Source organism: Agelaius tricolor, unplaced genomic scaffold (assembly GCF_023055355.1).
Source record: "Agelaius tricolor isolate 1412-34295 unplaced genomic scaffold, bAgeTri1.0.p SCAF_24, whole genome shotgun sequence".
In the NCBI taxonomy this organism is placed as follows: Eukaryota; Metazoa; Chordata; class Aves; order Passeriformes; family Icteridae; genus Agelaius; species Agelaius tricolor.
In genome coordinates this window covers 6,750,690-6,775,457 of record NW_027269284.1, presented here as the reverse complement: position 1 = coordinate 6,775,457, position 24,768 = coordinate 6,750,690, and the positions used below count along the sequence as shown (strand labels likewise).

Here is a 24,768-nt window from a genome sequence, read left to right as displayed (position 1 = left end):
TGATCAGAGAATTGGGAACCAGCCCTAACAGAAAAGGCTGGGAGAAGGGGGTTTGTACAGCCTTGGGAAAAGAAGGCTTAGGGGAGACTTTATTGCCATGTCCCAGAATTTAAAAGGTGGCTACAAAAAAAAAAATGGTGTGGCTACAAAAAAAAAACCCAAACCCTTCTTACAAAGAGTCACATGGAAAAGAGGGGAGGTAACAGGTACAAGTTACTCCTGGTGAGACTGGACACAAGAGGAATTTTTTTCACACAGAGAGCAGTCAGTCATGGGGATAAACTCCCCAGAGATGTGGGGGACTCCCCAACACCTGACATTTTTAATATTCAGCTGGACAGGGTGCTAGGCCATCTTGTCTAGACTATGCTTTTGCCTAGAAAGGTCAGACCAGGGCTCCTTCCAAGCTGGCACTATACCACAAGAGGAATAAAGACCATGGTGATTTACATGCACATATGCTTTGGAGCTGGCTGGAAACACTTACTCCAGACTCTGTCAGGGTGTGAGCCCAGACCAAGATGGAGCAGTACCAGCCAACATTGTATTTCCTCACCTTGGTTTTATTCTATTTGCAAGTTTTGATTAGTACCACAATCAGAAATAGGGAGACATGGCACAAAAGCCCACACAAAGGATTGGCAGAAACCCAAGTCTCCCATGCACTGTCACTTCCTCCTGTCTCTGAGGCCAGTGCATCCCAGAGAATGTTTCCCACATGCTCCCACCTGGCACAAAACCCCTTTCCAGAAGAAATCTGGCAGCAGGGGGCAGCTTCCCAAGTCACTCCAGGCATGTCAGTGCTGGATTGTCTCTCCCAAGGGATCTTGGCTGCAGCACGAGGTAGGAGCAACATAACTCAGTTTGGGATGTGAGCTCCTGCCTGCCAGGAACCAGCCAAAGCTGCACTGTCAAACACCAGGTGTGTCCCAGAAACAGCCTCAAACTCTTCCTAGGTGTTGGACCTCACCTAAACCAGATACAAAGTGTTTTCTGTCCTAGTGAACTGCCTTGTGCCTGATCTGGCTTGCCATAATTCCATCTGGGCATCACTGTGGCAGGGAATGGGGGATGCAGGACACAAGCCCAGGACCACAAGGTATTTCCCAGCCCACAAACACAACACCTTACCTGAGGGATGTTTCAGATATTAAGGGTGCAATCTTGTGGATATTGGCAATTTCAGATGAGGAAGCCCAGAGGGATGACTGAGGAGGTTAGACTTGACAGTCTCACTCTTGTCCAGGATATCCAAGCATTGCAAGTCCAGCTGTAAAATCAGTGTGTAGGATAGATAAATACATTAACATCTGCTTTCAAAATAACATCCAAAAAGCTTTTTCTAGGCATCCTAACAGATACAAATATGCAAACAGTACTAAAACCAATAAAAACCTATAAAATATCTAGGTAGCGATGCTGAGGTGTAGTAAGAGTATATACAGCTTTCCTGTCCATTTTTTAATTGCAAACCCTTTCTACTTCTCTTGCATTTCCAAATGCTGTGCATACAGCACAATTATTTCATTCATCTTTTGAGATGAACAGGTACTGCCCTGCTGTGGCTCAGTGAAACCCCACTGCTGCCAGAGGGAGTGGCAGGTTCACAGCAGATCCAGCAAACTGGGCATCAGTCTTTTCCCTTGGCATCCCTGAACAGGGCAAACAACGGCTCTGATTTCTCAGGAAAGAAGGGTCCAAAATGAGGGCTCGGCCTGAGTTCATGCCTGGGACCCTGGTGGCATTTATTAAATCCCCAGCCTCCAACACTGCTTGAATTGCTCATCTCTGCTCCTCTCCAAAAACAGCTTTGGGGGACAATTTGCAGCTCCTGCAGATGGCTGTAGAAGTTTCTGGAACTGGCTGATCTTTTAATGAAATAAATAATAAAAAAAAAAAAAAAAAAAAAAAAAAAAAAATCAATTTTAGGGTCCAAGCACCTCCAGCTGGAAGTCCCCTTTCCAAATGATGGTGACAGTGGCTGAGCAGCACTTTGCTGCACACAATGCTCTCTGCCTTCAGATAGGAGAGGTGGGAGAAGACAAAAATGAAAGGAACACTGATGGCAAGTCTAACAAACTGTCTCTACAGACAGAGAACCCTCAGAATGCCCAAAGCACTTCAAATATTTCTTAGGCAGAAGTGTCAGAAAATCAGTCTTTTGTGAGCGTTTCTCCTAATTAGCTCTTTGCAATTCATGAGGCCTGGTGTGGAGCAGGCAGCTCCTTCCCAGCGGAGCCCTGGCTGCTCCTGCAGCCCCGTGCTCAATTTGCTCAGCTAAGGGGAGTTAATGCTTCAATATGCAGCAGGCACTTTCCTAAATGTTGAAAGACTTAAACAAATTATAGCCATCCTATAATTTGACAGGTTAGGAAAGAAGCTTTTAAAGAGTCTTGTAAAACGAATGACTTAAACCTTCACCCCAGGCTATTTTTAAAATTCATTTTTCTGCACTCCAGCAAAAAGGAAGGCACAAATATATGCATGATCCATGTCTAAAATTTTGATTTTTGAATTAGTTAGAAATACACTTCAATCTTTGTGGCAACTAATAAATGATTTGGGGAAATGGTGTTGTAATACTGGTCACGGAAATAGCCACAGTTTCATACCCTTCCTCTGCTGAGCAAGGCTTGAAATTAGATTTGTGGAGGAATTTTTGGCAAAAGAAAGAAGAGACAGCACACCACCTCCTTGCAGCAGAGTTTTAATGACTAACTTTCATGCTCCTTTCCACTGCAATAGATGTGCCTCTAATCACACTAATTATGAATTGCCCACTTGTGATGATGCAGCAAGTCAAGATGTGCAAAAAGAGCTACACAGAAGTTTACATGAAAAAAATAATGCTGCTCTATCTATCCCATCCCATAAGGCACTAAGTGGGATAAACTACTGCTAGAGAAAGCAGAGGCCCTTCTCTTTCCCCAAGAAGAATCCCATACCATGTATGAATACATTTGGTGTACTCTCTGTGAAAAAAGTTCCCCCATAAACAATTAGAATGTGTTTAAAATTGACACCTGCAAGTGCTCATATAGACATTAATCCCTTGACCTTTGTAACCTCTACATTAAATCAATATCATAACTTGTTGTTTTTCTGTTTAAGACTTTTAATGCTAATATCTTCTTCATGAAATATGAAGGAAGGAAGGAGGAAACAGGATTAGAAATAAGTAGTTCTCCATTCCCAATATATCTGCTTTTAAATGCTTACCTAAAACCTCAAGGTAACATCTACTATGGAAAATAAAAATATTCAAAGTCTGAATCTACAATCTGTAGGTAGCAGAATTACTAGGGGGAAGTGAGGCCTTCAGGTTTACATTGCTGGTGTAATCAAGGGCTTTACTGAGTGGAAGACGTGGCAACCAATCAAAATATTTTTGAAATGGTGTTTGAGCCCTCCATCTTGTTCCTAACAAACCCAGTACACATCACATCACCTCTGCCTTCATCCTGCACTACTGCCATGGCTGGGACACCTCAGACTCTTGGACTGCATTTGGACACAGCACCAACAAATCTCCTTGACAGAGATGGCAATGCTCTCCTCTGGTGCTGGAGGTTAGGTTTCTTTCCTTTTGTTCCTTTTTACTTAGAGAATTTTTTTCCTATAACTTCCTAGGAATCAGTAACAACTGGGTACTTAAGAAAAACACAAAAAGTGGCCAAGCTCAGGGGAGGAGGGCATCTGGTTGTACTTCTCTTATCTGGAGTTTCTCTCTGAGGGGCAGAGACACGGTGAGGACTGGGCTGGTAAAAGCCGAGGCTAGGGCAGCTGCAGGCTCTCTGTCTCAGCTTTAGAGGAGGAGGGTCAGAGCTGCTGCCCAGGAAGAGAATTCGCTGCTGCAGCTGCTGTGGTGTGAGCCTCCGTCCCTCTGCTCCTGAGAGAGGCCACTGAACTGGGACCTTACAAACACTCACTTTCCTGACAGAGGGACCCGTCCCCACCTGCTCAGGTGCCCGGCTCCCTGAGCCCAGCTCTCCCTGCCCTGCTCTGGTTGCTGCTGTTCTGCCCCTGCTGTCGCTCCAGCACTGCTCTGAGCTTTCATTGCATTGTAGCTTTCCCTGCCAGCTCAGCTTGCTGCTTCTGGGGCACCGAGATCGGCTGTCCCAGGGTTTGTGAAGCAAGGCCTCTCTTCTCTCCTCCATCCCCTCCCTTTGGGCGGAGCCGCCATTGCCGTGTGCTCCCCGCGCCACAGCGCCCCCTGCAGGCGCGGCGGAGTCACCGCCCCGGCCCTGCCCGCCGGGAGCCCGCAGCGCCCCTGCCGGCCGTGCCCGGAACTTCAGCGAAGCGGATGCGCCGCGGCCGAAGAGCCGGGACAGCGCTCCTGGCTCTGGCTGCTGTTAACGCCAGAGTTGTTGTTGTTTGCTTGCTTTATTTTACATACTAGTGAAGAACTGCTATTCCTATTCTCATATCTTTGCCTGAGAGCCCCTTAATTTCAAAATTATAATAATTAGGAGGGAGGGAGTTTACATTTTCCATTCAAGGGAGGCTCCTGCCTCCCTTAGCAGACACCTGTCTTTCAAACCAAGACAGATTTTGGTGCCCACCATGAGGCACGAGGGCATCGAGAGAAAAAGGGTGAAAAAGGAATAACAGTTCCTGAGTAACCTAATTTTTGTGTGCTGGATATAGAAATCTTGTTGGGTGGTGGTGGTGGCAGTGGTGTGAGAGAAGCCCCAGACTAGATATTCCTGTTCCTTTTACCTTCCCAGAACTCTCAAAGAAAAACTGTAGGAGGATTTAGGATTCCAGAAAGAATATGAAGCAGCTCTAAAGCATCTCATTGTTCACAGGCCCTAAATCAACTCTAGAAACCACTCTAGAATTTGGTCTTTAGATGAAACACAGACAACCAAGCTGGATTTTACATCATCAGGCAACACTGACAAAAAAGACAAACTAGTTGGAGGTAACACCATCCTCAGAAGCCCAAGGGCTCAACTGCATGCTCTTGACCTAGAGAATAGAATTTTACAGAACACATGAAATTAGCATTCACTGCTGTTGTCATCTTATTGCAAAGTTCCCATACCTTCTCAATGATTTCTCACGTGCATCTCCTCACAGCACTGACTCCTTCTTCACAACACAACCAACAAACTCCACTCTTCTGTAGCACTCATCTTCTTATTGGACACAGCTGTGGCCTATTAAGGGCAGGCCTGTTCCTAATCTTTGGTGATTAGTACAGCTGCAAGTCCTCAGGTGTGAGACTACCTTCTGCACCATCTTTTATTTTCTTACATTCTATCCCTCCACACACTGCCAGCAAGTGTAGATCAGACATAATGCAAGGACACATCTCTACAGTTAACAAAACTTCATAGATAGCATCATGTCACCTGTCAGCATAGCCCTTGACCTGTGTCACCATCCTAATCCAGGAAATGGAGGTTTGAGCTCTGCAACCATAATGCAGCTCTGGCCCTGCTAATCTGTTTCACCTGCCATACACCAACACTTACCCTTGGCATTTCCCCTTTGCCAACTGTCTGCTCACACACAAAAAGCTGCAAACACATCTGTACATTTTGCTCTGTAGTTCCAGTTTCTAGTGTGTGATGTTCCTGCCCTGGTCCCCAATCCATAGCCATGGTCTCCTCTCCAGCCCCCAGGATCATCCACCCAATCTCAGCCTTCACTTGACACTACAAACATTACCCAGATGACACGTTCAGCCCAGCCACTGCACCATGGTTCATACCCAGCTCCTTAGACCAGGGCTGGTATGCCCTGGACCTGGTTTTCTGTCTGGTTTGTTTCATATCCACCCCTTCTGCTTTCCAAAACTGTGATACAGGATCAAACCCCAAGTGAGAACAGCTTTCTGCAGTTGCTGCATGCTTCATCCACCCAAAGTGCCAAATCTGGCTGCAAATCAGAGAGCAGATCTGATGGATCCAATGTTCCACCAGAAGCAGATCAAGGGCTTAACTGAAGCAGCAAGGACTCTCCATAACAACAGTGTTCCTGTCCACACAGCCCTCTGTTTAAAACATCTGACAGCTGTTGAACAGCAGGTGACATTATTGCATGATGGAGGTTGTCACTTTAATCCTGACTTGTAAAAAAAAAATCCATTATTACAGAATGTGGTGTAATAAAGCAAAGATAGTACAGCAGAAAGAAAAAAATTATAAGCTTATTTTAGGATAAAAACAAAAGTGCAATGAAATAGCAAATTACTCATCAGCATTTGGAAAGGCAGCTACTCCATATGTGTACAATATAAAGAGTAAAAAAGAACAAAACACAATAAAAGCAACTAAGAGGGATAAGCCAAGACCTTCAGGAAACAGCATCTCTAGTTTCTTTGGAGAAAAAAAAAAATCAAGTGAGCTTTATTTTGAAACTTTGAAACTATCCTGTAGTTCAAAGAGTACTGTAGTCCAGTTCTCTCCTCAGCATTCCTCCTCACCCTCTCTCCAGTGGCTGCTTCATCCAGCCAGCAATGGGACCCCCAGGGACACCCTCCCACCCTCCTCACTGCTCCCTCTGGCCCTGGCTGCCAGGCTCCCCCCACCCACAAAGCCACCTCTGCATTGCCCCATTGTCCCCATCCTGAGCAGGACTGGACGATCTTGTCCCCACATCCCTCCTGCCCCGGGTGGTGCCTTTCTCCTTTGCCCCACACAACCCACACTGATCCCAGCATCTGAAAGGCTTTGGCCTTCAGGATTATTTTCCCCCAAATCAATGACTCCAGCACAATGAAAAGAAGCACTTGTGATTGATCAATCCAATCATTTTATTTTCACCTGTTAAGAGAACCCTCTGCCTACCAGCAGAGTTCAACATAGATGGGCAGACTTGAATACAATTAAATACAGGAAAAATTGAACTATATACAACAAGACAGACATCTACTTAATATAAAGATTTTTTTTTTCATTTTCTATGAGTTCTTGCCAATGTGAAATATTGCTGGAACTGAAATATATCAGACGGTTTTTTCCCTTGAAGAAAAAAGCATGTAATGAATTTCCATTTTTTTCCCATGTACTGAGACATAATATCCTTTTTGAGATGCACAAAATCTGTGGCACTTCACAGGGTACACAAAAGCTAAAAACTCTTTGTTATAGTTTGATATCTAAATTTTGATTAGATCTATTTTATTGAGACACTAACTCTAAAGTGGTATTTACATGGAGGAAGTTGTGCAAAATCATTTAGGCCATGGCTAGTAGACTGTGAAAGATGCATGGTTAAGTGACTTGACTCACTCTCATCCTCAGTAGTAATCCCTTAAATCCTCTTCTGATCCTTCCTTTCACACAGCAGCCACCCCAGGAAAACCAGCCATAATTTTTTCTTTCTTTGTTAAGCTACTGGGACAAAGTAGCTTCTGTGACCCTTGTGGGTCTCTACATTTTTAATGTTGGGCTGCTTCTCCTCATACAATTAATACTTTAAGCATCAACTCTCTGCTTTTTGGGACACAACTGCAGCCATCACTGTCACTGCAGTATCCTGAGACAGCTGTAGTCCTTGCTTGTTTATCTTACCCATGGGAGCACACAGGAACCACCTGTGTGTAACTTTGTAGGAGTCACCCTATTGCCACAATACAGAAACTGCATATTCCTGCTAACAGCACTGAACCAAAGCCACTCCAAACCAGGGGGGTGAAGGTGCTGCATTTCTTCAGGCAGCCTTTATGTAACAAAACTTTCTATTTCTATATCCAGAAACATCCTAATTAAAAAAAAAAGTCTACTTTGGGTTGCAAGGCAGCTTGAGACAGCTAATTTAGAAGAGCTGCTTTAATTAAAGGTTTCTTACAGATAAGGACAGGTTAGCAAAGACACCTGTGATACCAACATTAACTAAACACACCCTTCAGTTGTGCTGCACCAGGGCACAAAATGGTTCTTATAATGGTTCCTATAAGCAACCAACTTCAGAGAAGTGGCCAGGTTTAATTCTGGAGGTTCTCATGGATGCACCTACCACAGCTGTGGATCACAAACCACCGATTTTAATTATTTTGTCCACATCAACCTGTTTGTATCAGCTCACCCTGGACTCCAGATCAGCTTGGACACTTTAGCTGTAAGTTTAAAACAGACATTTAGAACTCAGTCCTGGGGAAAAAGTGACTGGATAAGAGTGTATAAACTGGTGTATTCCTGCCTTCTCAACTAGAGGAATTGTCTTTCCTAGCAGATATAGCTGACTTCTCTTTTAAAACTGCATTAAAAAAAACTGGACAACCCTCAGGGCAAAGGGAGATTAAACTTTTCTCTAACTGGCTGTCAACATTGCTACCAAACACTTTTTAAAGCCTCCACTCAAAAATGGCAGTACAGTAATTTAATTTTCAATGCTATTCACCAGGCTACAACCAGTCAGGTGTCAGTGTAACAACCAGTGAGAACAGCAAAGAGAACACACTGAACTTAAAGCATTACACTGGGAACAGCTGATACAGTAAGAAGATCTGTAGATAGTTTGGAATTCAGCATACAGATGAATTTGCTTCTTTGCTTTCATCACTAGGAAGCCTAGAAAAGACTGTATTATTGACAGTTATTAGGACAGTGTTACAGCACAAGTAAACCCAAGAGACCATTTCATCATGTGAGAAAATAAATTCAGTGTTGGGATTAAAATACAGGAATTCTTGGCAGCTGAAACAATCAAGGAATTATTTTCACATTGCACATGCTGCAATGTGTCTATGTACCTGGGATCTCATGGAGTTCATAAAAACATCTGCATGTTCAAGTCTGCTGCTCAAAACACTTGACTGCTGGTTAACAGCAGGTCACTTTATTGCATAACCCTTGTTGTCAATTTAAGACTGATTTATGAAAAAACCACCCTTTAGTACAGTACTCACTCTACTAGGGCAAAGATGATCTGCAAGAAAGCAAGAGTCATGAGCTTCTTACAGGATGAAAAAAAGCTTAATGAAATGGTGAATTGCTAATCTGTCTTCTGAAAGGAAACTACTCCAACATACCTGTATGTGAAGGTAGGAATAATTAACAGAGTAAGAAAAACCAAAATATTCACACTCCCTCATTAAAAAAAGTAGAAGGAAATGGATTAACTGCTTCCTTCCTGGTCTAGGTTGCTGATCTAGTTTAGACAGTCATTGATGTAGCATGATAACCAGGAACATAACAAGAAGCAACTTGGACCATAAAAAAGCTGTCTAGATACGTTCAAGTTGGTCTCCAAAAAAAAAAACCAGTTTTATTTGGATTTGTGCACAACCTGCTGCTCTTTAAATCTTCAGAGCACTGAAAATATAACATTTCCCCCAAAATCCAGTTGAGTCTGTCCTGAGAAATAAAAGTACTCATATATAGATGGGATGATACTGTCTGTGAGTGAGTTTCTTCCTGCAAGTTGGGCAAGAGTTGGCATTCCTAAGGGAATCACGGAGGCACTGACTGCAGAAAACATGGCCACATTTTGTTGACACAATCAGTCGTCCACTTTGCACAATCTGGAAGAAAAGAAACCGCAACAGGCATTAGAAGTAAAGAATTCAACTTGGCTGGTCTACTGCCATCACACAAACAGGACTTAGATGTCCCTTTACCCTTAGAATAGTAAGGAACTTGAAGATCTTTCAGTGCCATCCTGCCAAGGGTTCCTCCCTCTACCCCCACCACCAAGAAGTGACTTAGCCTGACAAGGCAAGCTGTGTGCTTCCAGCCAGCTCTCTGTAACATCCCACAGCAGCCAAATGAGCCCCCTCTGCCCCTCTCTCCCTCACACAGCATATAAAGGATGACAGCATGTGGGTCCTTACCTCTGAGTAGACATCCATGCAAATTGGACAGCTAACAGTACCAGATGGCCTAGTGGTACAGAGAACAGAAGAAGAAAACATGCATCCATTAATTTCACTGCACATCAAGGGTTACCCACACACAAAATGTCACGTCACCATCTGAGTGCACCATGGTCCATTTCTTTTCAAGATTCCCGTGTACCTTTAACTCCTCAGTTTGTGGCATGTAATAACAAGATTGGGTCTCTCTGTCCTGAAGGAAAGGCTTTCCCTAGGGGGAAGATGCACTAAGTCACCCTGGTCTAGCACAAGAACTCTTTGCTCTGTTCAGCACTAATCTCCAACAGGCCATCAGTGACAGCTCTGTAACAAAAGCACTGAGCTCTGCCTTGGAAATGAGTCATTCTAGAAAGGGAAGAGGCTGTCAGAAGTTCCAAAATCCCCTGCTCTAATTTAGCAGCAGCCCAGTAACATAGGCACTTCAAGAACTCCTCCTTACAAAATGTAGGTCAGGAACACAGTGACACAAGGAAATACTCAACCCCAAATTTCCAGTTCCAAGGTGGAAAGACTGACTCGGTGTCTGTTACTGAGCTGTGGTTACAGATGAGCCTCTGCTGCCTTCAGCCTCCAGGAGAGCAGTACTGCACACACACTCAGCAACAGGCACAGCCCGGCTGCCTAGGGAACACGGCCCAGCCCAAGGGCTGAATAACATTAGCTAACAGAAACAAAAAGAGCTTCCTGACACTTTTCTTTACAAACTAATCTCTAGTTTAAACCTTCAGAACTCTTTACCTAAACATTTGGCTTTCTTATGTCACTGCCCATGCTGAACCACAGCTTGTAATTTATAAATCAAACAGGCATAGAAAGCATGAGATGGTCTTTATCCTGTTATCTTCAATCCAAGCAGGAAGCACTACTAACATCCACCCCTAGTTTCACCTACAGAATTTAACTCCACTAATTCTCCCATTTTTACTCCTCAAAATCTTGAGGCACCAGCTATAACACTTCAGTAACAAATTCCAATTGATGATAATCTTGGAAGGATGAAGAGTACAACACTACAAATGGTGCTGGCAATCCCCAGCACCAGGAAGGACCCTTTTGTCAATGTTAAATGCTGCAGCACTGACTTCTTTCAGCCTTACCTACACAGATCAGGAAGATGCAGTCATTAACAGAGGAAGCTGAAGGAACCAGCTATTACTTTTTATATTATCCAATTAGTGGTATTTGTTCTCTGAAGTACTTAACAACCAAAATTTAAACATTTACAAGTCCATTGGCAAAACACATTATGGATTAGAATAACATAGGACTTTTTGGTGGCATATTTCTTACCTGGCACCCAAAAGCTACATATTCAAGTTCTCTCCTACACTGCCTTTCACTAATCCAAAAGGCTCAAAGCACATCAGCTTCATTTAACCCTTCTCCCCACAAAAAAACCCCAAAGCCTACTTTAAAATAAGTTTATACAACAATTCTTATGTCCTTCTGATGCCTTGGAGAGGCTACCTAGAAGAGAGGCTAGACAAAGTTCAAAGAATAAAGTGGGTATTTATTAAAAAGCCTTCAGAGGATACACTTTGGGCAGTACAAAGCCTCACAGAGGCCACATCCAAGATGGACAACAGTCATGAGTTTCTCAGGTGGATATAAGTTTGGCCTATTTGCATATCAGAAGTTAATTGTCCAATTATAGTTTCAGGTAATGAAGTCACATTCCCCCAGTTTGCTCCCCCCCACAATTAATTTTTGTTTACACTTTCCAGGGCCTGAGGCAAATGATGTGACCTTGGCTCACAGAAGGATTGTTTACTCTGACCAAAATGGGAAGAAATCTAACTAGCATTCTATACAGACTTCAGAATTATACACTAATGCAGTACAGAATCTGAAAAATATAAAAGCTAAAAACTTAAGGCATCATTTCAACTTGCCTAGTCACATAGACACCGGATTTCATTTCCTTAGATTAAGTCCTGCTGCAGTGTGTTAGGCTTTCTCTGCAGAACAGGGTCTTTCCTGAGGCAAACAGCAAGATTCCCATCCCACATGCAAACATATCAGGGCTCCATGACATCCATAGGACAGAATAAGAATTGACCATAAGAGCATGACCTCCAGGATCCCCTTGCAAGTACACCTTGGGAAGCACAGTGGCTGCTTTGAGAAAGGCAGCAACTGGCACAGTACGTAAAGAAGCAGGAACACGTAAGGGTTTTTACTGGAATTTGCCAGTCTGCTGCCTGCCAGTCTCGTGATACCAAACCTCATGGACACCAACAGAAGTATTTTATATCTAATGTAACTACTGGAGCTTTGTAGGAAAAGGAAATGCAATACATTATGAGCTTTGGCCTGTGACTAATTCCCACTTCCTTGCCATGCCCTACACTCATCTTTAAGGCTGTATACAAAGCTGTAGATCTGTTTTGGGCTGGTTTTTCATCCTCAAGTGAAAACAGTATCATTTGACTACTGTGCAACATGGGATGTCATACTCATTAAAAGAGGAAACTGAGAAAGTGAAGGCTTCAAAGGAAGTCAGGTGATGACAAATACAACTCAGTCCTGTCTGCCTCAAAAGAAGCACAACTCCATGTTTGGCAGCTCATGAGGTGTACATACTTTGAACTTGCAGTTTCCTCTTCCAGCGGTCCCAGTTCTCGAGCTGCTTTATCAGCCACGTACACGTCGTTATCTCTGGTTTCATCTTCATCATCACTGCTCAGCACACAGCTGTCTGCCTGTCTCTGGCTTCTTAGTCTCAGATTTCTCCTCTGTCGTTGGTTCTCTGTAATTTAATTTTGTTAAGTTAGCTCTACTATTCTCTCTCTCCCTGGAACTATCCTTGAACTGCAAGTTTAGACCATATTCAGCTGGGTTAAAAGCAATCTTAAACTAGTTTCCAAATACTAAGGCTGAACATGTCCAGACATTGTGAATATTCTGCTACATACTGACACAAGTCATTGATCTCTTCACCCTACCAACAGCTAAAACTTAATCTTGAAGATCCTCAGTGTCACACATTCCATGTAATTACACTACCTGCGAATTAATCTCCCCTATAAAGGGAAGACACTTCTCCCAATCCTTACTGACAGAAACTGCTACAATCCTATGTTGAGGAACTGCAACAATTGCTGTGATCTGGAAGAGAGAGGACTGAACACAAGATTATCTCTGTAACTCCAGTATCCATGTAGAAATAATCAAGCTACTAAACGATAAGACAACACAAAAAGTCACAAAATTAAAACCACTTCCTTCCCAAGTGCTCAGCTACAACTTTTATTGCAGGTGTTTTTCACTTACTCTTGCTTCATTCAGAGCACAGAACAGATTACATTCTAGATAAGCAGCTGACAACATACTAATGCATCTCCAATAATGTAATTAGAACTACATCTGAAAGATGTAAAAGATGAACTTCTTTAGACCTGTAACTATTTTAAGATCTAAAGTAGAAAAAAAATTAATATTTCTCACTGGAAAACTTGAGGCATGTTAGACTAGTGCATACTATGAGCACAAATCACTTTCTTTAGTTCCTTTACTGCAATACAGGTTAAACAAAACTTCTGACTTTTTTTTCATTCACAACCAATATTCTAGTGCTAATTAAATTATTGTCAACTTGAGGCTTAAAGAAATTCTGTCTTTAGAAAATAAGTATTTAGAGCAGCTTTTGATATATTTTATTTCAGGTACTTTCTACAAGTTCTGATACTGATTATCAAACAGAGACTGGATTCATTCTCTAAGGCACTGGCCAGATGTTTTAGAAATGTCCTTGGCCTTTTGCAGTTTCAATAAATGCTGCTCAAATTAATTGAAAAAGGCAATAAAAATAATAATTACATTCAGGAAAATTCCATTATCAATTTTAAAATGTCAACTCACCTTCAACAATCTTGCATCAATACACGTGGGAAGGGAGAGAAAAGAAAATACAATTAGACTTTGTTGTGCACCCCTGGTCTTACATAGAAAGACCAGCTAGGCACAACAGTTGCAACAAAACAAGCCAAGAATGATAGGCTATTACTCTTATTTTGATTAGGACTGTTAAAAGCAGTATATGAAATGCTTCACTGTAAACAACTACGTGGATGCTGATGGTTCTGCTCCCACTGCTCCAATGGGGTAGCAATAGAAGCAACTTATGAACCACCTGAATGCCATCCTCCCTGCTCCCCCATTTCAGTTCCATGGTTTAGAGTTTCAGGTGATTCTTTCCCTCTTTCTCCTCAAACAGGCCAGTTCAGCACTGATGTCCATACACACTTCATGTTACAGCAGCTGCTGAAGAAAAGAAATCCAACCCCCAGTCCACTATTGGTGGAACCTGCAGCAGGGTAAGTGCAAATTCTGTGGTTAAGTTTGAGACCCTTCCTTTGCAAAGGCTCAGGAATAACCCCAGCAAGAAATACTCCCTATTCTATTCCTGCTGCTCGCTTCTGCTTGGCACAGCAGCAGTGGCATCCTAAAACTGAGGGGATAAACAACACTGCCAGCTGGATCAAAGACTATTCTAGCTTTCAAATGAGCAGAAAAAACCATTAAGGTGTTTTAAAGACTTTTGGGAGTATTAACCTGAACTTATTTTACTTACTCTTCTTTCCCTTGGCTTTTTCTTTAAATCATTGGCCTATAGGGGTATTAGAAAAAATTCTTCACCAAGAGTTGTCAAGCACTGCAAGGGGCTGCCCAGGGCAGCCCAGTGGCATTGGCTTAAAATCACCCCTGGAGATATTTCCAAGACAGGCAGATGTGGTGCTTATGGGCATGGCTTGGTTGTGGACCTGGTGGTGCTGGGTGAATGGCTGGACTTGATAATCTTAGAGGTCCTTTCCAACCCAAACAATTCTATGATTCTACCTTTGATATATCTAGAAAAAATTCAACTATCAACTGCATCTCTATGTTACATTACTTATGACTGATCTATACAAACTCCAGGTTCTGGAGCAAAAAGTTAGTTTATACTACCCTATCACTAACTGCAAGTACACCTCCATAGCAGCTTCTTTATTCTCTGTAACACAGAGCCTTCAGGCCCTGACAAATCAAATCTGAACTTAAAACTTACCCTTAAAGTCAGATTCTATCAGACAACACATGAGAAAACTAATTTGACTACAATATTTAGGTAAGTGTGCTATTCACTACTTACCACAATGGAATCATTGTGAGTTAGATCAACAACTACAGGATCAGAAGATTCACATGTGAGATCTACTACTTCTTCACCAGCTGAAAAACAAAGTTAGAATCAAGGTCAAAGATTGCAGAGGAGGAAAATTGCCTGCCACTGTGTAACAGCCTAAGATTCAACCATCTCCTGTCCATCTTCTCTTCAGGAATGAGTCCAACATTTCACTCAAGCTTTGCCCTCAGCAATCCACAGAGAGCTTTACCAGCCCTGTCTTCAGCAAACTGAAATGCAGAAGAGCAGCTAAGCTCCTCACACAGTTCTGTCAGATGACAACAGCAACAGACAATTCATCTGACAGGAGAATGCTTATCACACAGAAATATAACATGAATCATATAAGATATAATAGTACTGTGCTGTGCATGTTCCCTTGAGGGATTGGGCACAATTAATGATACAAAGTTTTCCTTATCATCTTCAAACTTGGGAGTTTGGAAATTTAGTTTGCCACTCTGTGTAGTGGCAGCTGCTGTAACTCCCATCTTATTTGAACAGACATGCAGATGTTTGAGCAGCTCTTGAGGACTTTTCCTGTGCAACTCATCTATCACTAGTGGCAAATGCATTGTAGCTCAGTAACACACCAAACCAGTTTTTAGTAGGCTTGTTATTCAGCCATGCTATAGTGTGTGACACTAGGCACTTCCTATAATCATATTTCCCTTCTTCTCCAGTAAACAGCCTAGAAATTGGCAAAAATACATGTTCAGCTGTACCCAAACCCTGCAGAAGCACTTTCTGTTCTTGTCACTTCAAAAGAAAGCTTACCACTTTCTTCAAGTTCTATAGGCTCTGCTTCTGAAGCCATTTCAGCAGTAGAAGCCATGAGCCTGCTTCTTTTTCGAGCTTGCCTAGAATTAACTGTTCCTCCACGGCGCTTCCGTTGAGTCTAAGAGAGAACAAAGACTTAGCATTTTCTGTGCAAGCAGTATTAACACAGCCCTCAATTTTGCAACACCAATGAAAGCACACAAAGGTACAGAAAACACTCCTGGAATGGCTGTAGTAGTCATCAATAGGTGGTATGGGTTATTCTTACCTGATTCCAGCAAGGATAAAAACATCAGCCCAGATCCAGATCTCTTACCAGCTGCCTCACCAAGAAAAAGCCTATCATGATGGTTTGCAAATGAGAAACTAGTTCACAGTTTACTGGGTTTTGCAGATATTGTAAGCATTTCTGTACTACTGCTAGCACCTACAGTGATTAAAAATCTGAATGTACACGAAGATTCAATATACTTATGCTCCTGTGTATTAGCTAGAAACTCTTAAAATAGTTTGTAGAAATACAATGGAAAACATGTTTCAATAATCAGGTTTGGACTGAGTAGCAAAATACTTACTGTGCTCATAGTGCTTCTTGATCTAAAACCACAGAAAAAGAGGTACAAACACCAAAAAAGTAATGGCAAGGAAGCTATAGCTATAATTTCCTTAGATTCCTTTAGGTAGCTCACTGATAAAAACTCCAGGTTTCTGAAGATTAGAGGATGATGTTCTTCCAAACCTATCAAAGAGAAGAGAGAAGGTTACCTGTCTGCAATGCTTGTGCCCTCCAATGCCCCCTGCTCCCAGATTCCCATTGCTGAGCCACCAGCTTCTGCCCAAAGCCACAGGAAGTCCCCAAGTTCAGCATGTGAGCCTCAGACACCTGCAGCTGGGCCTGAAGCCTCAGTCATTCTCACCCGTGAACAAAGCACCTGGAAAAGTGAGTTTGACAGCAAACTAGAAGAATATTAACAAATCCCAATGACATTGAACTGAAAAGCAACTGAATGATACTCAAGGCAATGTCTGTGGGCAGGAATCAGTGGGAATTTTGTCAAACAGCCATCTTCAGAGAATCTAAACTCCAGATGAACAGCTTTCTTCTCCAACCCATCTCCAGATTCCAACAGCTGGGACCCAAACAGCTTGAGAGGAATTTAAAGCAAGTGAAGCAGACAAATTTCAATTTCAAAATCCTCCCTGACATGCAGGAGAATTTGAGCTCCCTGTAGCTGCTCTGTTACCTGCACATGTGCACACCCAGCTACCTGCCAAGGGGGAGAGCTCAAAAGCACAAAGGCAGCTCTGAGTAAGTGACAGGTACTGAAGGTCCCATCCTGGAGCCTGCCTGTGGCACAGTTACCACCTGTCCAACAGACAGAGGGGCTGGGTGCAAGTGGACACGGTGGAAGGACCAGGAAAAGAACAACTCTGTGTCTTGAGGTGACTCTTGAGGTGCCTGTACACTCTGTATCCCCTGTGTCTGCTCTGTGCTCAGATATAGAGCAGAGTCCTGCAGCTTCAAATTAGAGCTGGGGCGGGGGGAAGTAGTGGAATTATTGTGGTGCCTGTGTTCAAAACCAGAGAAAACCGTTTGGGTTTCTCCCAGCTCTCCGCTTTCTTTCTCTAGAGAGACAGAGAAACAGACTGAGTTATTTCTTGTTATTTTTTTAGCTAGCCTCTTGCTCATTAACTGAGGCAGTAAGCTTTTCCTGGGACTGTGGCTTCTTCTTCTGGAACTGTTCAGCTTTTCCCTCCAGTCTGAAACACATCACCTGGGGGCCCCCACTGCTGAGCCACACCTACAGAAAGGACTCTGAATCTACCATCTCTTCAGAGCAGTGACAGGTTTTATTATTTAACATTATTCACTCCTTTTGTCATGCCTGTGAGCAATCTGATTGTTAAATAATCAGAGGTTTTTGCACTTTCTCCAAGGGAATTCCTTTTGAACCTGTGGGAACCTATGGGGGAGGGGTTGCTAAAACCAGCCTTCTATCAGAGGAGACGGCCTTTCAGGACGTTTCCTCCTAAATTTGTCCAAAACTGGGACACTATTTTAAACAAGAGCTGCTGAAGTGTCTCCAGAGCTGACTGATTTTTGCCACAAAGACCAGCACACACTCTGTAGCCTACTCCCAGATGGGAAAACGTGAACACACAGTGGGATGGAACAGCACCGGTAGTCAATCCTAGCCTTCAATTAAAGGAAACCTGACTGATCCTTTTCCACTTCAACTTACTCCATTTCTTAAATCACTTTCTTAAGAGACCTGTTAACACTGAACTGTGACATTATTTAAACAAACACGCTTGAGAAAAATGCTTACACTCAATTTGATGCTTATTATGAAGCCCAAAGATGTATTTATGTATAGTTGTAAGCAACACAATACACCACTCATCAATTTTCTCACATTTTCATTTTAAAACCAGCTCAAAAGCCAAAATGAAAGTCAATATGCCTTTTTTTTGCCCCCAGTTGAACCACATATGCCAGACTCAATGCTTAGTGAATCCATGGGCATAATAGATCTCATTTTTTAACTATTATGTGCAACACCCTCTCCCAGTTTTTTTTTTAGAAATCTAAACTGACATGTTCAGCTTTCCTGGTAGATAAGAAATAGTCTGATGTTGTCACCTGGGATGTTGAATGTTGAAGATAGGCTACCAGAGAAGGCAGACTGACTTCAGCCTCTTGCTGCCTCAATGCAGGACTCACCTATGCAATCATATCCATAACATCTGGTGTCCAGGTAATAAGAATTCTCTTTTAACACTTCATCCCACTGTTCTTAAGGTCTAAATTTCATTTCACTTGTTAAGGAAGAAAGCTTCTCTGTAAGCCTTACCAACATTCTTGGGAAGATACTGTTTTACTCCCTTGACTGAGTTTCTGGGATAGGACACAAGAACTTTTTAAACCAGACCATGACTAATGCTACAATCATACGAAAACCCAACCAAAGAAAAACCAGAAAAACAGCGAGACTGTTCTGTGAGCACATTTTCTAGGTGCTATACAAGCTGCTAGTTCAATATGACCATTATTCATGGATTTGGAGGTTTTAGGAGACCAGGGGAAGAGAGAGGGGAAGGAGGAGACATAGCACAAGGGATGAGGGATGGAGGCAAGGGAGAGAACCATCCCTAAACCTTACATATCTACGCTTTCAAAATAATTGCTTCAGGACAAGTTACGAATTGCTTCATTGACCAGCTACAAATGAAATTAAAAATTACTTAGGTAAACCAGTTTTCTGCACACAGCAAGAGGATGAACAAGAGTGAGCAACACATGAGGTATATTAACAAGTTAAGCCATTAGATAATTTTAAGTTTTATTTCATAAAGAAAGCCAAGACATGGTTTCCTCACTTCTCCTCAGATATTGAACTGGAAAATATACCTGGACATTAAAAAGCTGGGAAATGTTAGTTGGTGCACACACCTAAGAAATATAAAGAAATGAACTTCATATAGGCTTATTTTAAATTACAAGTTGTCAGAACTGGTTTTAAATAGACTCTTTCAGAAGAACAACATTGACATATCTGCACTGCTGAAAGACAGCAAAAATAAGCCTACTGTATTCATCAGGCAGCACGGGTCTGAACATAAAATACCCAGAAGGTTTCACAAGACCTGGTGCTTTTCAGACTTAATACTGAATACAACCCAGTGCAATGGTTTGTTAACCAAGTATATTTAGAAAGGTTAAAAATATTGCAGGGAACACCTGTGACGAATCCAAACAAAAGCTTGCAGAGATTCTCTTTGGCTGTGAGTGGTTTAAATGCCAAAGAAGAGCTGTAACAGAAGAAAAAAATGAAGCCAACCAACTTAAATTTTAAAGTTATGGTGAAAACTGAAGTAACACACAATAGAAGACCTGTTAAGACCATCCTATCCACTTGAAATATTCACACTCATTCTGTATCCAGACACAAAACCCCGGATTATTTACAGGATTACTGTAATGTTTGTGAACATAGGATTACTGTAAAATGTCTCAGAGGATCTCGTGTCAACCCTCACTTGCAGTGGAGGACAGTGACAGAGCACACTTGCTATTTATTTAAATGGTTTACTTTTCAGAATCTTAGCATACTGACAATTGGGTTTCTTTATGATTAATGCAGAGAATGCCCATAAGGCACAGATGTTCCAGCTGCCAATGGCTCAATACCTCTTCAGAAGCTGCTTCTGAAGAATGAAGTTGAGAACAGCCACAGGGAAGCTCACCACTGTAAAACTACCTCAAATCATCACAGGTAGGTTCATCACTATCAACATGGCTCATCTCAGGAGAGTGCTGTTTACTAAGAAAATCAAACTGCTGGAATTTATTAGGACTATGGAAGGAGTCCTACGATCCAGTAACATTTTTGTTTTTTAAGAACAAACCTTTTCTGGGGGCCATAGATTTCCACATGTTATTGGCTTACTTGGGAAACCTCAATGAGCATCAAGTGCCCAAACATTTTGAAAACAAAGCAGAGTTCACTTTCTTAAATACACCACAGATCAAGTTTAGTATTGTACAGGAACAGAGTATACACATTGCACCTTAAGAGATACACTCATCTGGAAAAATTCCTCAAAAGTCTTCAAAACTTCAGGACCACTTAAATATTATAGTTTGTTACACAGGACTGGACAGCCCAAGTTAATGATAAAGCCTATAACACTCTTCTTCCAGCAGTCACTATGAAACCACCCAGCACCAAGACTCCCGGGAGTTGTTAATACAAAGATTTACTGCAGCAACCTCCCCCCCCTCAATCCACAGACATCACTCCCAACTTTAGCTGCAGTTATCTGTGAGACTTCTAGCAAGATGCATGCAGACATCAATCTGAAATTCTAAAATTACAGCTTTTTAAGAAGTAAAAAGACTTTTCTTTGTGTAAAAACCTAAGAGATCAGCTTAGCAAGCCAATAAATACTTTTAACTTGTACAGACTTTCTTTTGCTTCACTGCAGGACGGTACAATACCAGAAAAGGCCACTCCCCTTCCTGTCATCTGCAGAGTTCTGCACATGCAGTTATTGTTCCTAAACAGTGTTGATCTCAGAACAAGGAACATTTCAAAGACTACAAGTACCACCTTTTCTCTGTACTTGAGAGAAAAGGTCAAGCTATTTAAATTAAGAATGTTTACATTAGGAGTGGTAACTACTGCTATTCATCATTTAAGCATCTTGTTTTTTCCTCTAAAAAAAGTCAGCATTTTCACCCCGAGTTCAAGCTGAGTTAATCAAACATGTTTGAATTAGCACTCAAAAACAATTGATTCTTTAAAATACTGAAAACTTTTCTTGCACCACTCTCAAAACGAAGTCTTGGTCTCCCACGTGAACGGAGGTAAATTGTCTGAAGCACGAGATAGACATTTTCCCTGTCTCGCTAACACAGACAAGACTAAAGTTCATATTTATCCTAAACATGACAAATTCACCGAAGTACCTACTTAAAGAAACCAATAATGTCAATCCAAACGTTGGGAATGTGCAAGGCACAGATGACAAACACCATTACATGCTGAATTTGTCAAAATGGAATATCCAAATGATGCCTTACATTTTAGTTTTCTATTTTTCAGATCCTGTACTGGATTAATGTTTAACTCTGAAATTTCATATAGAGTGTTAGTAAGCTCTCATCACAATTTGGTCATACAAAACAATCCTTCCAGGCCTGAAAACCAAGGTCATCATCACAGCCTCAGGCCCAAAAAGTACAAACAAAAGTAAATTGGGGGCAAGTAAACTGGGGTAATATCACCTGAAGCTGTAATTGGACAATTAACCCCTGATATGCAAATAGACCAAACATGTATCTGTCCGAAATACTCTTGTCCATCTTGCTTGTAGCCTCTGTGAGGCTCTCGCACTGCCCCAGGTCTATCTGTTAAAAGCCTTTAACAAATACCCACTTTAGCTCGGTCTAGCCTCTGTTCTAGGTAGCCAGTCCAAGGCATCACCATGCTTTTAATGCTTCTCAGTTTTTGTACCCCTAACAACAGGAAACACTGTATCGAAGATGCATCTGCATAACGGCATTTTTGTCTTCAGAAGACACATATGCCAAGCACAAAGTGCTAGTCTCATTTTTTTTTTTTTTACCGTGGAGAACACTAATTTTTCACTCTTTTACACCTTCCTATCCTGTACTTCAAGTACTTTTAAAGATGCTTTCATTTTCTTGAACTTTAGTGAAAAAAGAAACTGAGTCTGTTACCCAAATTAGGTAAAACGGTCCCATACTAAGAGACCTTGGTGAGAGGCACCATAACAAGAGTAAAGATGAGAGCTAACCAGCGTATAAACAGAAACACACCAGTCTGCTTGCTTTAAGCAGGCAGTTACACCTACAGACAAATATGACATGTTCATGAATAACCTAAAAAACCCAGAACAGTTCCAAAAACAACCAAGAAATCCCTCAAACCCACCCACACAACAAAACAACACACTGAAACAACACACTGAACCTTTTCATCGGCCGTATGTCCTATTCCAGACACAGCAAAGAAAAATGGATACAGGCCAGAAGTAAAGCTCATTGCTCTTACTTGCACAAGTTTCTCCGAGAGACGCCACAACTCGCTTTCAATAATCCCAAAAACAGAATACAGAAAAAAAAATTAAAAAAAAAATAGTTGAGTCTTTCCACATCCTGTAATGAAGTGCAGGTGCGGGCTGAGCAGGCGAGGAACATTCCCCGCACTCCTGCTGTCACACAAAATGGGAGGGCAGAGCGACAACTTCATGCAGCTCTATCCACCGAGCCCCGGCCGCTCCTCCGGAGAAGAGCAGACCCTTCCGGGGAGGCGGGGCAGGACAGCGATAGCCCGGCCGTGCCCGTGCCCGCACCTCGGCGCTGCGGCCGCCGCCGCTCCGGCCAGGGCAGGGCAGAAGCGGCGGGGCCGCCCCGCGAACCGGGCGGCGGCGGAGCCGGCCCCGGAGCACCCGGCCGGGCCGGGCTGGGCCAGGCCGGGCTGGGCCAAGCAGGACAGACCCGCCACGCGGCTGCCGGCGGGGGCTGCGGGGGAGCCCCTCGGACAGGGCCGCACCCGGGGAACGGGCTCGGGCACCGTCCTCAGGCCGGAGCGGGGGCGGCGCCGGCCCAGCCCCGCGCACCGGCAGGAACAGCCGCATCTCCTCGGCTCCCCCCACTGCGACCGGGAACGGCCGCTCCCCTTTCCGCTTCCCCCTCCCTTCCCGTCCCCTCCCTCACCTGCCGCCCCGGACCGTCGGGCAAGCGGGAGGGACGGACCCAGCAGCGCCGCTCCCCCCCCCGGCCGAGCCCCCGGCCCGCCGCACTCACCTCAGAGGCTGCCGGCAGCGGCCCAGGGCAGCGCCCGCCCTCGCTCGCTTACCATTGGCTGAGCTGCGGCCCTGCGCTCGCGGAGTGGCAGACACGCACGTCAATCAGACAGCGGTTAGACGGGCGGCCCCACCTCCTCTGCTCTCGGATGCCGCGGGGCGTGCTGGGAGCTGTAGTTCCGCGCGGGCGTGGGGCCTAAGCGGGATTGTAGAGGCCCACTGAGTTCGCTCGCCACCCCTCCGGAAAGGTCTTCTGGTCCTCGGGTTCGTTCGGCCCTGACAGACCCTGAAAGGGCGGCCGAAGCCAGACCATGCTTTTGCTGTGTTCTCCGGAGCTGATGTACCTGGAGGTGGAGTGTGTGTGAGCTTTGGGGGTGGCGTTCCCTACCCCCCCCCCCCGTGGAATCAATTAGGTCGGGAAAGACCTTTAGACCTTTGAGATCATCAAATCCTACTGATGACTGAACACCACCATGTCAGCCCCAGTGTTATAAATTGCTCCTGCAGAAGGAGCACTTGATGGAGCTGTGTGGTGGTTACTGCCTCTTGTAACAAGCCAAACCAGCCCAATGCAGTTCCTTCAGAAACATTGGGCAGCTTTTATACCAAGGGTGAAAACCATCTCCAGGCACACCACCAGGAGTTCCTCAGGACCCTCAAGAGGCCCTTTTGAGGCTCACTGGGCAAACCCAGGCAACTTCATATCTAACACGTCTCTGATTAAGATGTACACCACAATATAAAGAAGATTTTAAACTAATAGAGGGCATCCAAAGGAGGGTGACAAGGATGGTGAAGTGCCCTGAGGGGAAGGAGCAGCTGAGGGCACTTGGTCTGTTCAGCCTGGAGAAGAGGAGCCTGAGAAGACAGAGACCTCCTTGCAGCTAGAAATTCCTCATGAGGGGAAGAAGAGGGACAGGGACTGATCTCTGCTCTGTGGTGAGTGATAGGCCCCAAGGGAATGGCCTGAAGTTGTGTCAGGGAAGGTTTAGGTTGAATATTAGAAAAAGGTTCTTCACCAAGGGAATGGCTGGGCAGTGGAACAGGCTTCCAGGGAAGTGGTCATGGCACCAGCCTGACAGAGTTCAAGGAGTGCTTGGACCATGCTCTCAGGACAATCACATGATGTGATTCCTGGGGAAGGTGCTGTGCAGGGCCAGGAAGTGAGCTCAATGATCCTTGCGGGTCCCTTCCAACGCAGCACATTCTGTGATTCTGTGATCTCTGGCTAATAAACACATATATCATCTCCAGCCAGGCATGCACATTAGGCCAAGTTACCCCCCTGTGCATCTGGTGTCGTACTAAAGTAATGCCTGCTTCTTAGCACTGTATTGGTGTTAAGGAGTTTTATTCTCCATTTTCAGTGACAAGACCATGCCCATGTCCAGTCTTTCCTTAAACACCCCCAGGGATGGTGACTCCACCACCTCCCTGGACAATCCATTCCAATATCAAATCACCCTTTCTGTAAAGAAATTATTTTTCTCAGTGTGTTTCCAAAAGACTGAGCAAAATTCATCAGAGCCATCAGTGTGGGAGATAGTTACCTCTTACCCATGGAATAATCACTCCAGATCCAATGTCTAACTCATAAACACTTGCAGAGGTGTTTCAAGGCCCTCACCTTGCTATCAAAAAGGGTTTTCTTCAACAGTTT

The 24,768-nt window shown here is 43.6% G+C and overlaps 1 protein-coding gene across 1 annotated transcript; it reads right to left on the bottom strand.

Moving 5' to 3' along the window:
- Window positions 1-6,739: 6,739 nt before the first annotated feature.
- RNF4 (ring finger protein 4) lies at window positions 6,740-22,909 on the bottom strand. Its single transcript, XM_071447496.1, is given in 8 exon segments — window positions 6,740-9,475; window positions 9,785-9,833; window positions 12,410-12,575; window positions 13,688-13,697; window positions 14,961-15,040; window positions 15,771-15,891; window positions 16,349-16,512; window positions 22,390-22,909. Coding segments are annotated over 8 exon segments (903 nt in total). The 5' UTR covers window positions 22,553-22,909; the 3' UTR covers window positions 6,740-9,325.
- Window positions 22,910-24,768: the final 1,859 nt, after the last annotated feature.